This window comes from Salarias fasciatus, chromosome 19 (assembly GCF_902148845.1).
Source record: "Salarias fasciatus chromosome 19, fSalaFa1.1, whole genome shotgun sequence".
Taxonomy (NCBI): domain Eukaryota; kingdom Metazoa; phylum Chordata; class Actinopteri; order Blenniiformes; family Blenniidae; genus Salarias; species Salarias fasciatus.
Genome location: NC_043763.1, coordinates 15,079,955 through 15,093,744, shown reverse-complemented (window position 1 = coordinate 15,093,744; position 13,790 = coordinate 15,079,955). Strand labels below are relative to the sequence as shown.

The 13,790-nt window shown below is 41.7% G+C and overlaps 1 protein-coding gene across 1 annotated transcript; it reads left to right on the top strand.

Annotated features, from left to right (window-relative positions):
- Positions 1-909: 909 nt before the first annotated feature.
- Positions 910-13,260, top strand: rragd (ras-related GTP binding D). The gene is made up of 7 exons (XM_030116277.1): positions 910-1,167; positions 5,260-5,555; positions 5,716-5,915; positions 6,097-6,211; positions 6,619-6,761; positions 6,847-6,995; positions 10,406-13,260. The coding sequence occupies exons 1-7, from the start codon at positions 1,026-1,028 to the stop codon at positions 10,555-10,557; spliced, it is 1,197 nt and encodes a 398-aa protein (XP_029972137.1). The 5' UTR covers positions 910-1,025; the 3' UTR covers positions 10,558-13,260.
- Positions 13,261-13,790: the final 530 nt, after the last annotated feature.

Below are 13,790 nucleotides of genomic sequence, written 5' to 3'. Positions count from 1 at the left end.
CAGTGACGCTCCTCCGGGGGTCTGTTGAAGAGTAGGTGAACACTGACCCCAAGTGGTCAAATTTAATTACTACAACTCCTCTCCAGATGGGACTATGGAAGAAGAGACGAGTCTCCAAAATGTGCAGCAGGTGTCAGTGTTGGCCAATTTGTGTCAAGTACAATTAGAGTATGCACGCTGTGTAAGAATTTAAATGTACTTGTTTACAGTGGAATGTTTACAAGACAGAGGTCAACGTTTACATCTCTGAACAGGTCACCTCTGAACTTTGACCGGAAATGACCGAGGGTTCTTCCAAAAGATAACAAGATGATGTGAAAGAAGCACCACACTGTGGGGGGAAAATATCTCAGGTTTTATTTGCACTCTAACAAAAAGTGGCATGTCCAAAATTATTCATACCCTTCTCTCTCAATTGATAGAAAACACGTTACTGGCTGTTACAGCTGTCAAACACATCCTGTAATTGTTGATCATCTATTGGAGTGTCTCTGCTGTTATTTTCGCCATTTCAGCTCTAGTGATGAACTCCAACTCTTCCAGGTTGGGTCTTTCCATCACTCTGATCTACAGGTCGCCCCACAGATACAGCCACAGGTCTTCAGTGAGCGCTTTTGCCTTAACCGTGGTTGTCCACAAACCAACTGCAGACCGCTCCTGTTTTTCACATGTTGAGTTGATTAAAAAAAGAAATAGTAATTTTAACAATAAAGATTTTGTTCCAGTGTAGTTAGAGATAGCGGCCCCCTCTCCGTCCCGGGTCCCTGATCCGCCAGCTGCGGCCCTGCCGCCGGCTGACAGCCGCGGCGGAGCTGCGGGCTCGGAGCGCAGCGCTCCCGGAGCGGCCCTCCCCTCCCCTCCCCTCCCCTCCCCTCCCCTCCCCTCCCCTCCCCTTCCCGGCCGGCCGCCGCGAGCGGGGACCGGAGACACGGAGGTGAAAGTTCAGCAGCATGGCTCCCACATATTAGGTGACAGTGTGGGAAAGTTGAACACAGAACCGACACGGCGGGGGAAGAGCCACCGGCATGGCGAGCCAGCGGCAGCGCGCGGCGAGCGGGGAGGAGGAGGAGGAGGAAGAGGAGGACTCCGCGCTGGGATACTACGACGACGAAGACGACGACGACCTGGAGGCGTTTTCAGAAGCCGAGCTGGGCTCTGAGGACGGAGGTGGGTGCAGCCCGCGGAAGGTCACATACCGACACGGCCGCAGCTCGGCCCGCGGCGCCCTGCAGCGTCCCCCCCGGCGGCGGCGCGCGCTGGTTACTGGGTAGAAAGAGAGCTGCGCCACTGGAGGACAACTTTACCCCCAAAAGCACGAACTAAACACCCCCCACACAAAAAAACTCTCACTGCTCCTCAGCCTGCAGATACAACAACAAACATTGCAGACAAAAAGAAAGAAAGTCCCCTCACTTTATCAGCACTCGTGACAATAGAATCCACAAAAGGTGCTTATTTCTCACCTTCAAGGCCAACTTCTCCCTCCTTCTGCCAGAAAGTTTAAAAAATGGGCTTACATCTATTATATATTACTTTTCTACTCAACTCATTCATTTTCTTCCATTGACTTCCTGTGAAATTCTAATTTTCTTCACAATAAATAAAGAAAGTCATGATTAGAAAAGCCAGACCTTGTAGTTTTTTTTTTCCATTGTGATCCTGCAGCCTTCGCAGCACTACTCCAATTCTTAGTAAAATTTCCAAAACTGTTCTTGAGGAAAAACTTGCTGTCCCTCCCAGAAGTACAAACTGATGACATGGAGGTAAAACTTCGGAAATCCTGCTGCTGCAGCTGTTTATTCCTCTCAAACCAAGAGAAGCAGTTGATTCAGGGCCCACATCCAAGTAATCTTACTTTGTCCACTACACAGAGAATAATACATCACTGTGATCACAAGGCATTTTAATGAGCATGTTATGAGGGGATCAACAGCTGTTGTCATGAAACAATTCCAGTAATACAAACTAATTACATGTCTTGTTGAATTTGAAGCAAATTGGTGGCTTCATGTATCAGAGGACTTTGTTGACACACAAATATTTATTTTTTGTTGGTTTACCTCCCCCCAAAACATTTTTAATTAGACTCCCATTTAACATTATGGAGTCTTGAAATTAAACTATTTCCAACACTAAAGCGTGCAAATCTGACAATATCAGATATCAGTTATGCAGTATAAATTTGTGAGTTATTTTGAATTTTGGCTCTTTTTTTTTTAGTGAAACGGTGGAATGAAAGCATGCAACAGATACTATAGAAGATTTATATTCCCATCTAAAAAAAAGTATGGAGGTAGATTATCGAGTGAAGCCTTTTGAATATGAAGGGAATGCTTGAAGAAAGCAGTAAACCTTTAGAAAAGTTCATGCTTCATAAGTTGAATTGAAAGATTAGTATTGGTTTTTATTCTTTCAGAAAAGAGTCATGTTGTACTGTATTGAGGCGTTGTTTGATCAGGTGTTTGATTAGCAGTATATTCTGTAACAGAATTTTACGTAGAATAGTAGGATGTGAATGGAATTGTTCCATGTGATTTGAAGGTATGCATGAAATAGCCAAACTACACAAAATACCTTGTTTTCTTTGTATGCTGTGAGATTGTCAAAATTAGATAAGCTCATTAAAAACAATAACAAAAAAAACACACACCTCATAATGAGACACTATCATCAAGAACTAACGGCAAGAACTGGTTGTTGCTTTAATTTCAAGGATCTTCCTTTTGTATGTTCATGAGACTGAGTGCTTAGCTTAACTGCAATGAATTGGCAAAAAAAATTAAATCTCGAAGTGAGCTTCTGCAGGTTTTATTAGAGGTAATCTGGGAGGATTACATTGCAGTTTAATGTACTTCTTGTCTAAATGTGTCATGAGATCAAACCAGGTAAGGCTGGTCTTGCCAAAATCTTTTCAGTTCGGGGAATATACACAGCCAGAACTGATCCTGAGGGGATCCAAATCGCACCAAAAAGCTGTAATTAAAGATAGATCCTCATTTTTTTTAATGCAAAAATGGATGAGTGCATTTAAAGCACCTGCATTAAATTCAATATCTCACCATTTCACAACCTGAACATGTTGATATTTGTGAAGATGCTTTTACTAAAATGCAGTGAAATGTAAAAAAAAAAAAAAAACTGTCCTCTTTTTCCCACGTTTTAGCTTTTCCTTGAGTTTCCTTGAGCATTCTAAAGTGCTTTTTGGAGCAAATCATATGAAACATCTGTCAGCCTCTCTGTCAGTGTTTCTCTTCAGGCTAATGTTGATAAAAGCCCGCGGCCTCGTATTTTAGCACGACTTCTTTCAGCTCTCAGCATCCATGTGTTCACAAATTCACCCTCACAGCTCGGAGAGTTTGGCTTACATGTTAGTACGACATAGCAACGGGATGTACAGATTTTTACTGCTGCATTATTGTTGTCAAATGTCCGCCTCTATTAATAAAACAGTGAGCTCTCAGTGGTAAATTTGTCCCACGGGCCGCATTATTAAAATCATCACTCCATTCTATATTTTCCAAGTCAATATGGCTGCTTTACTACTTTTCCCGTGATCGGCATGTAAATCACTCGATTTTATTGTTGCCGAGGGAAAGGTTTTCGGAGCGGGTGACATCTGCGCGCTTACAAATGTGCCTTGCGGCGATTCAAAGGTCATAATTTAGTCAAGCAAGCTGCTGGGATCAAGTTTTTGTCATATTTCAGCGAAACAGGAAAAAAAAAAGTTTGAATGGCAGCTGCTTATGTTTTAAGGTGAGGAGAGTCGTTGCGGGGCTCTGTCCAGGCAAAACCTACTTTCCAGTGGGAAATGATTTAATATCATCCTTTACCTCGGACGGCAATAAGTCTGAGTTGTGACGCACCCCCGTGTGAGTGCGGAGCTGAAGGGGTACATAACTGAATGAAACTCATCGGACCGAATGAGCGTCAGACTGGGATTTCATGTTGTGTTTGGCTGCTCCGTTTTTCAGCCCTTTTCTCTTTAACTTGGTCCATCAAACAGCCGAGTTAAGACTATAGAACTGTTTTTGAGTGAATAACGCCTGTCTTCTAAAGCCAAGGCGTCTTGCTCTTTTATATACCACTGCAAAGAATGTAATAGAAAAGAGGGAATATATTTGCAGTCGTTGGTTCTTGGTGAACATCCAGGCGGTGAGTTACCCACCAAACAGCCTCTGTACATTTTCCTTCAGAAACTAATCAACGCGGTGATTGAATGGCCTCTGACAGCTGCATGAGTCTTCAGGCAGTATTTTTTTGTGAGGAAATGTTGACATTTCATGTTTCTAAATCTAGAGTCTGCATCCTGAAAAGTTGAACTCTGCCTTTTGAATCGCACTGAGCTGTGAGAATAGATGCAGTATAGGCGTTAGGCACGGTGTTGTGCAGGAAATGGTAAGTAGATTTTACTTTCAACACCTTCACTTACTGTCCGGTCTTCCATTTACACAAATCCACACTCCAGCAAAACCGGTGAAGTTCTTTTTCTTCACACACTGCTGTTGAACTGTATTTATCTGTTATTATTGACTGATTGTTTGCTACAGAGTTTGGTGATTGGATACTTCTGGACTTCATCTAGTTGGCATATGCTGCTCATTAACCTCTATGCTTTTTATTAAATACGATCACATGCGGCGTTTGTTTCAATACATTAGTTGTCTTCATATATCTAAATTTACAGAATAGTTATTTATTCCACAGGGAGCTTCACGCAGGTCTGACGTGCAGATTAAATGCAGATTGGACCTTTTCCTTTATTCCTGCGCAGTCAAAGTGTTTTACATTCAGTGCAGAATATTCTGAAATCAGTAAGAAAATTGGATTTTTTTCTTTTTTTTCTTTTTTTTTGTCTAGGTAAGGTAGTGTTTTTCTCAGATGGTATTTTTAAACATATTTTGCCTTGTAGATGTAAAATTGCAGAGCAAATTAAATGAAACCAGACCCAAGGTGCTGTGGGGGCTCCTCCTTAAACTAAATGCCTGCAGACGGTGTTTTTGTACTTTGCGTTCATGGACCAGTGTTGTGATTCATTACTTAATAATATAAACTCGTGACTCTACTTCAGCTCATTCATTTGCATTATTATGCATATAGTTATAATCAAGCGTACTGCGTTTGTCACTCGGCTGTAGATCAGATCACATTTTAGAATAGATCCATGCAGAAAATGAAGAGATTTATCAGATGTGTGTGTCGTGTGGAGCTGCAGTCACCACGGAAAGTGTTGAGCCTGTCCGTGCCTCTGTTGTCGTGCAGTGCTGCGTTTCAGCGACTCTCTGAGCGGAGAGGTCAAACCTCGGATCCTGCTGATGGGCCTGAGGAGGAGCGGGAAGTCCTCCATCCAGAAAGTGGTCTTCCACAAGATGTCCCCCAACGAGACGCTGTTCCTGGAGAGCACCAACAAGATCTGCAGGGAGGACGTGTCCAGCAGCTCCTTCGTCAGCTTCCAGATCTGGGACTTCCCCGGCCAGATCGACTTTTTTGACCCCACATTCGACTATGAAATGATCTTCAGAGGCACCGGAGCGCTGATATTTGTCATCGACTCTCAGGTTAAGAATATACCGTACACCACTGCATGAATTTTGTGGAAAATCAGCATTTAGCAGGTGTTTGCTGAGACTGAACCATTTTTTTCTCCCGTTGTCATATAGAATGTTAAAACTGTACTGAAGTCGATTTTGTGATTTTGTTCTTCCTTTCCTCTGACAGGATGACTACGTGGAGGCTCTGAGTCGACTGCATCTCACTGTCACCAGGGCCTACAACGTCAACCCGGACATCAACTTCGAGGTTTTCATCCACAAAGTGGACGGCTTGTCAGACGACCACAAGATCGAGAAGCAGAGGGACATCCACAAACGGGCCAACGACGATCTGGCTGACGCAAGTCTGGAACGGATCCTTCTGAGGTGGGAGTTACTTCTTAGCTTTCGCAAAGTGTTTTTTTTATTTATAAATCCTGAGTAAAGTTAGTTGCACCCAATGTGGTTTGTATGCCAGTTATCACAGTTCTAACATGTGTTTAATATTACCTATTTCTGTGAGTTAGATTGTTAACGAAGCCTCTCCGATCTCCCTGATTCCCTCCAGCTTTTATTTAACCAGTATATACGACCACTCCATATTCGAAGCTTTCAGCAAAGTGGTGCAGAAGCTCATCCCGCAGCTCCCCACGCTGGAAAACCTGCTCAACATTTTCATTTCTGTGAGTGATTTTCCGCTGTGTTTCGACCGTTCCCAACTTTTCTACTCGTAACAAGAGCAGAAAATAGGCAGCGACCACAGTGACCTGACTCCTGCGGTGGCTGAATGAAACAGTGGACGAGTGGCTAAAATAGTATATTGGTGGATAAGAGAGAGAGAAAAAAAGAAACGGACCAAAGTGTGGAAGGAAATAAATCTGCAGTTATTGGTGAATAAAACTCTACAAATACGGTATAAATCTGACTGATCTGTCAAAATAGTTGATAAAATTGTACCATACATTCAGAGAAGCGTACACCGTCTGAATGTATGGTACACTCTGACACCGAAGCCGTGCACAGGTATTAAAAAATGGATTGACTGGCACTCGGCCGTTCTTTTTCTGCGGTTCCTGCTTCTCCCTGCCAGAATTCGGGCATCGAAAAAGCCTTCCTGTTTGACGTCGTCAGTAAGATCTACATTGCGACTGACAGCAGCCCCGTCGACATGCAGACGTACGAACTGAGCTGCGATATGATTGATGTGGTCATTGACATCTCCTGCATCTATGGGTGAGATAAAAAAAAAAAAAAAGTTCTGTATTATTCTACCAATAACTGGAAATGAAGTAACTTTGTCTTTCTCGTTTTCCTCCAGCTTGGCCAATAGCGAAGCTGGTTCACCGTATGATAACGAATCCATGGCCATCATCCACCTGAACAACACCACGGTCATGTACCTGAAGGAGGTCACCAAGTTCCTGGCGATGGTCTGCTTCCTCCGCAAGGAGAGCTTCGGGAGGAAAGGTCAGTCCCGTTAACAGGCGGCGTCTCGCGTCACGCCAGTGTCAGTGTGATTAAGATGCAGAACATGAACTGCGCCGCGGTGACCGTGATGTAAAAAGATGTAATAAATACCGGGGCTGGTTTCAGCTGACAGACCTGGAAACTTTCCCAACATTTCATCAAAATTTCCTCTGAAGGTTTGATATAAAATCCAGAGATTTTTTTTTTTTTTTTCTCAAAAATATGATTAGTCCCAAAAGTTAACAGCTTTAACTCAATATATCCAACAATCAACACGACCGTCCCGTTTTTCACTTCAAAAGCCGGTGAACATTTTTATGCATAACTGTCGGCACGAGTTCGCTCGCAGATGAATGTAATATTTCAGACTCGCAGACGTAAGGTCGCAGTGGAAGCGGCACGCAAGTTTCCTGCTGAAATGCACATTTTTTCACCCATTCCAAGGCCCTTTCATTACCTGAGCAGACTGTATTACCGCTCAGCTGAGATAAACAGACCGCAATATTATTTATCTCTGTTTGTTATCTGTCCTTGTCGAGATAATTCAAGCACCGCCATTTCGCGCGTATTAGCATTTTGTGTATATTTGCATAATTTAGATGCACAAATGTTCAAAACAACTTGTCTCGCTTGTCAGAATTATCGGGAGTGCTGCAAAATATATAAAAAAAACATATTTGCAAATGTATGCAAAAGAACCAATATTGTAGATTTAGAGTATTTAAGAGAATGACAAAGTTATTGAGCTGCAAGCTGTTTTTAGTCATTTTCACTGTTTCTTCCTTCATTAAGTGAAACTCTATTTTCTTTAGACTTTTATTTAGTTAGATTTAATCTTGGTTAACTTACCAAGATGTGCATTTGGAAACTTAACATTTAACACACGCAGTTAAAGTCAACACACAGGTGATGTAGTGGGATGTCAAACACATTTTAATTAAACTTTAATTTAATTAAACTCTCGCGCCTAACTTTATTTTAATGCCCTCGTTGTCACCTTGAACTGCCAGATAAGAGTCCTTTGGAAATACATGGCCACTGGCCGAAGACCTGCATCGAGTCTGCCTTGATCGAGAAGCTTCTTTCACCCATCTGTTGACAGTTTCGACACTCAGCGGTGAATTCGGTCAGGCTTCTTGAAGTTTCTGTGAATTTTTCGTGCAGCAGCGCATTTCATCTTTTTTCCAGATTCAGATCAAGACACTTCTATATACTCTAACTTTACCTTTGTTCTGCTCAGTGCAAGCTTTGGCCCATTGTTGTGCGCAGTTCTTCACATTCAACCTCAGTATTCTTGCACTTTTCTTCCACTTTTTTTTTATCTAACATGTCTTGGTGATAATCAGATTTTATCTTTCCTTTGTTGCCGTCAATGCATCCTGTACCTGAGGCTCGACTTCTCCTTCTGGGCTTCATTTGTGTTTTTTTTTTTGTTTTTTTTCTCACATTGAGTTTCAAATTTTCGAAAAATGTGATCATTTTGATTGCCGTGTAACTCATGAAAAAAAAAAAAAAAGAAAATCAAGTGCTTTGTTGATCACCTTGTAGTCTTTGTCTTTCTGACACTCTCACAAACAAATAGCCTCTTTAGATGTCGTCAAACATGAAGTCACGTGATGCTGAAAGTTGCATAACGTGTTCAGATTTCTTTTCAGTAACTTTTTTTTTTTTAAATTCTTTGCTCAAACTCAAGTTCACCAGCAACCATGAGCAGGAGCGCGAAGGCAGAATAGCAGGAGAACTTTGGAAAATACACTATTTCTTTCAGAAGAAAAGGTGATGGGATGCTTCATAATGCATAAGACGCAGACCCACCTCTCTGCGCTGCCCTGGAGCGGGAGCTCACCACCTCACCGAAGGCTACTGGACCAGACAGTGATGAAGAGACGTGTCTTTAAGCATTTTCCAGATTTGAATCAGCTTTTTTCTCCACTTCTGTCGGCCGACCTCTCGGGCCCTTTTTTTAGCAGCGATTGACTCAACCTTTAACGGCATTGACGGGCCGTTTAAATCACGAGATCAAAGTCAGTTGTTTGTAACTGCGGCTGAATCGAGCTGGAGCCACAGTGTGAAGCCGCAATATCCCAAGCCCCGAACGCCGGAACTTTACAGCCACGCCAGCAACACGTCCAGTTCGGGAGTCTCACTTGAAGAGCAACTTTGAAGTCGGATACATTTCCCTGACTTTCAGAACAAAGTTAGAAATGCTTCATCATCTGTCGTCCGCCATTAATACGACTGTTGGTAAACTGAGTTTAATGTCTTTTTCCAAATTATATCGAACAAAAAAAAAAAAGTAAAAAATACCAAGCCAGGCTTTCAAGTGCATCATTCATTAAATTCAGACCTGCTATATTTGAGACTGGCATCTGGGTCAGACAGGCTTTCATATCTCTTTCTCTTATATTTTTCTTTTCTTGTATCTTTGTCCTCGTCTCCTGGTGAGAAATGATTAAAAGTTATAATACAAACATGATCTAAAGCAACATAAAACACCACTTGCATAAAAATCCACAGAATGCCATTTAACATTATGAGGAATAATTCAAGAGAAAGAGATAAGCAGACTCTCGTAGAGATAAAACGTATCTTAGAAGTGAGGTTCCATCCATTCATCGTCGAAAAATCTCATCTGTCGTACAGCCGTGGAGCGCTGGAGCCGTCCTCGACTGACCGTGAGGCGAAAACAGGGTCGTCGGTTCATGACTTCTTTCACACGACAGCTGTTTGACTATATTTTCAACTCAAAATACCACCTGCCCGTATTTACAAAATCCTGACCTTCATTTGGCAAAAATACATGGCAGATATCAGACTTGGAGGGCAGTTCAGATGTTCTCTGCATGGAAACTGTTGGGGAAAAAAAGAGATAAACTAAATTTTTTAAGAGTCTCACTTTCTGTTCTATGCAAGAAATGGTATGCGTAGCCCAGCATGTCTGAATTATTCACATTTCTTTTTTTTGTCTAACCAAAAGAGCACCATGTCAGGAATACGAAAACACAGAGGGAGCATTAGCTTTAGGCGGTGTTGTTCATTTAGAGTCGCGACAAGTGACACATATTCAGTCGTGGTTTCTGTCAGAATCTGTTTGAGAATTATAAATACATTTCTAACACGAAGGGACTGAGAGTCCTTCTAAAGAGCAATTTTACTGACCTTTACAGGCTGGAAAACACATTAGAAAATCAATAATATTGTCAGCGAAAACCTTTCAGATGGCACCTTCAGTAATATTTATGTAAAAACACAAATCAAAATTCATTGCATGTCTGTTTTTTCATGATAATTACTACATTCTGCTTATTCCAGGGAAATAATTCATTAAAATGTGGTGTAGCAGGAGTGAACACATGGAACTAAAACACCTTGATCAGTCCTCCCCTCTTTTGATTCTCTGTCCTCTGCAGGACTGATCGACTACAACTTTCACTGCTTCAAGAAAGCCATCCAGGAGGTTTTCGACGTTCGGCTAAAGGTTCAACAGAATCGCAAACTCCTCAGCCAGAGGCGGTGGAGCAAACTGACTATGACCAACGGAGGGGTCGGCAACGCCCACTGAGAACCCATGTGCTGAGCCGTCCATTGCTTTCACTGCTCCGTGCGCTTCCTGTCTTCTGCCAGCTGGACTGTCTCAACCGACAATTCCTTAATGTATGCGGCACAAAAATCAGTGTAGTTTTAGTGATCTTAACAGTTATTTACTGAAAACTCACAGCACAACTTTTAATGTTTATTCAAAATAGAAATGATGGGAATGTTCACGTTTAAGTTACTGTGAGATCAACGCAGTGCCGATGGAATGTTTTCACCTCAGTAGATGTTTTCCTCTTTTATTGTCTTTATTGATTGAATCATCGTCAACTTCTTCTTCCTTATTCTTATTGTCATTCTTATTAATTTATTTAGAAACTCCATCCAGATATATGAAGTCTTTGTTGTAATGAAGCATCAGCTTTGACTGAATCACTCCTAAATAGTCACATTCTCTTTAAACAACTTCTGTAAAGCTTTCACTGTTTTTTCAGACTATTGCTTTAAGATCAGTCGTTTTTTTTTTTAAGCCATAGTTCACTTTCAGGATGACGAATGTTGGTAATATTTATTGTTCATGTCTGCAGTGCATTATTTAGTAGCTACCAAATGTATCGTCTGATCTCCAAAAGGTTTTATTCTTGTCTCCTCAGAGCAGTGAACAAATTAGAATCAGATTTAATTGGTGCTTTATTTAACCCTTGGTTTTCCCACAATACCAGAAAGCTTTCAGTGGTGAATGTTTGACTGTGATTTAATTAATAACAACAGCAAGAGAGGAGAACATGTAAGTCCACCCACAGGCGTCGTATATGCAAAAGTTAGTTTGCATTAACGTGAGTTAATTAATGGTTTTGGTTTGTTTGCAAACGATCAACAAAGGTTAATTGTGTGTTTCCAGCCCCGTGCGAACAGAAGTATTTATTGAAATGAGGGTTTTGTGTTTGTCTGCCATGGGAGAATTGGACACAGACAGAATATACAGAGTTGAAAGTGTTGGCGGATTAACGTAACAAAAACAATATCTGATAATAAAACCTCAGCATATTAAACTTGTGGGCTGCCAGCAGAGCAGAGATCTCTCTCATAATGATAATCTCTGCCAAATAGTGAGCAGATCGGCACCTTCCTTTCCAACGCTGAAGCAATAATAAACAAGGATTAGCAGATGCGTGCGGTAAATTAATCTGCGAGTATAAACTTGTGTATTCTGATGGTGAACACATCCGCATAAGGTCAACCTCACTAAATGAAAAGAGTGTATTATTTTGTCCATCTGTCAGACACAATCCAGTGAGTAGTTCTGCGTCCACATGCCATATCAAGTTTGCACGCATTTTTGACACGCTCCGCCTGTCGGTGCATCGTGCGCTCAGCGTTCAGAAGCATTCTGAACGTAAACGGCCATACTGCTCCTTCCTGGTTCAGGTCATTGAATGCAATGATTGTGATTCGTTAATTAGAAACCAGCTGATTTGTATTGTTTCTTACATATTCTCTATCGTTCAAGTTTAGCAGAATATGAACAAATATTTTTTTTTTTAACTTGGGTAAAGCAGTCTGCTGCTCTTGTTTTCAGCCCGATGTGGATCACACTTGTAATCTTCCCTTCACAGCGTCGAGTCAAGTGAGTGGCGGCTGCTCGAGTGCCGCCGCCGCTACGAGAGGCAGATGGTGGACGAGTTAGAGGAAGAGAGCGCAGGTCCTAGTGGTGCAAGAGGCAGACTGTTGCTGAGTTAGAAGACAGCTGTGGCCCATTCACTCCTTGCATGTGACTGAGAGCAGAAATAGTGTTTGGCTGAGGTTATTGGCAATTGGTAACATCAACATATTGCATGAAATGTGCAAAGGTTTCCTTGAGTGGAGTAAAGAATTAAGAATTAATAATCATCTCATCTGTATCTTCCTGTCGGGATTCACCTAATTTATAAAATGAACTGATAAATGATATAAAAGGAGGTTGATTGTCTAATTTTTCCATCTGAAATCTTTATTCTAAGGTTTCAGTAGTCAGCGTAGCTTTTTGAGAACGCAGTTTATCAGCCACCAGAATCCAACAGAACACGGTGGAGGTACCATCATGCTGTTGGGTGGCTTTGCCACCAGTGCTGGGAAAGTCGGGAGATCACTTCGACATTTAGAGCGAAAAGTGTCTGTCAGTGCCGGAGAGATGTGTTTCAGGCGAAGCACTTAGCTCTTTGAAGCTGACTGAGCCGAAGTTCACATCCAACAGAAGAAAGCGAGAGTTGAACTGTTTTGAAGTGACCAGCCATACGAGTCCTGACCTAAATCCAAACTGCAAAGCCTTTGAAGAGAGATGAAATCTACCACTGGAGAAAGGACTCCTGCGGACTTAAAAGAGTTTTGAACACATCACCGTGGAAGAATGTCAGGAACGAGCAGCAAAAAAGATACAAGAGGCTTCTAGAAACGAGAGACTGTTAGATCCTGCTATCTGCCAAAGACTCGACAAGGCGGCGTTAGTGAAGTGTGACGATAACTGTGCGACAAGACACCTGCTGCTCTTGATGGTTTTCAAGTAAATTTGTGATATTCTAATCACACAGACTTGGTGTGTTTGTGTTTATAGTTGCGTTCTGCTCCTGCAAAGGAAATCCAGAAGACCACAATAAAGTTTGTGCGTTTACAGATATGATTCGAGGCCTCTAGTTTTTAATCAGATATGCAGAAGTCCCATTCAGTCGATGTTCTGAAGTAGCTCGACTGCTGGAAAAATCAAACAATTCATTTCAGTCATTTCATTGGCATTAACATAATAACCAAAAGCCTATAGCCGTGGCTTGTTGCTTAGCGACGTATTTATTCAGACGTGTTTTCATTGATATTCACTACATTTATTTTTAAACATTTTCCTCCTATAGCTGGCATTAAAGTTTATATGCACGAGTGGCAAATGGGATCGCTCCGTTAAGAGAGAAATACTCCGGTTCAGGCATCTGTTATCATCATTAAGAAAACTGAGTTGTTTTTTTTTTTTTTTTTTTTAAACCTTTAGAGACTCATGAAATGTCTTGATATGATCGTTCTTTAGCCTCTGTAATCTCTGTGAAAGACTTTCCCAATTAACCTCATGGAAAGGTCTCGACACAGAGAGACATACAGTCATCCAGTTACTCACAGTGAGGTATGAGAGGCACCAATTAACCTATCCAGGATGCGTTTTGTTGGAGGAATCTGTAGAAAACAGGCTCAGGAAGAAGATAGAAACTCCAAACAGATGGGCGCCATTATACTCTCTGT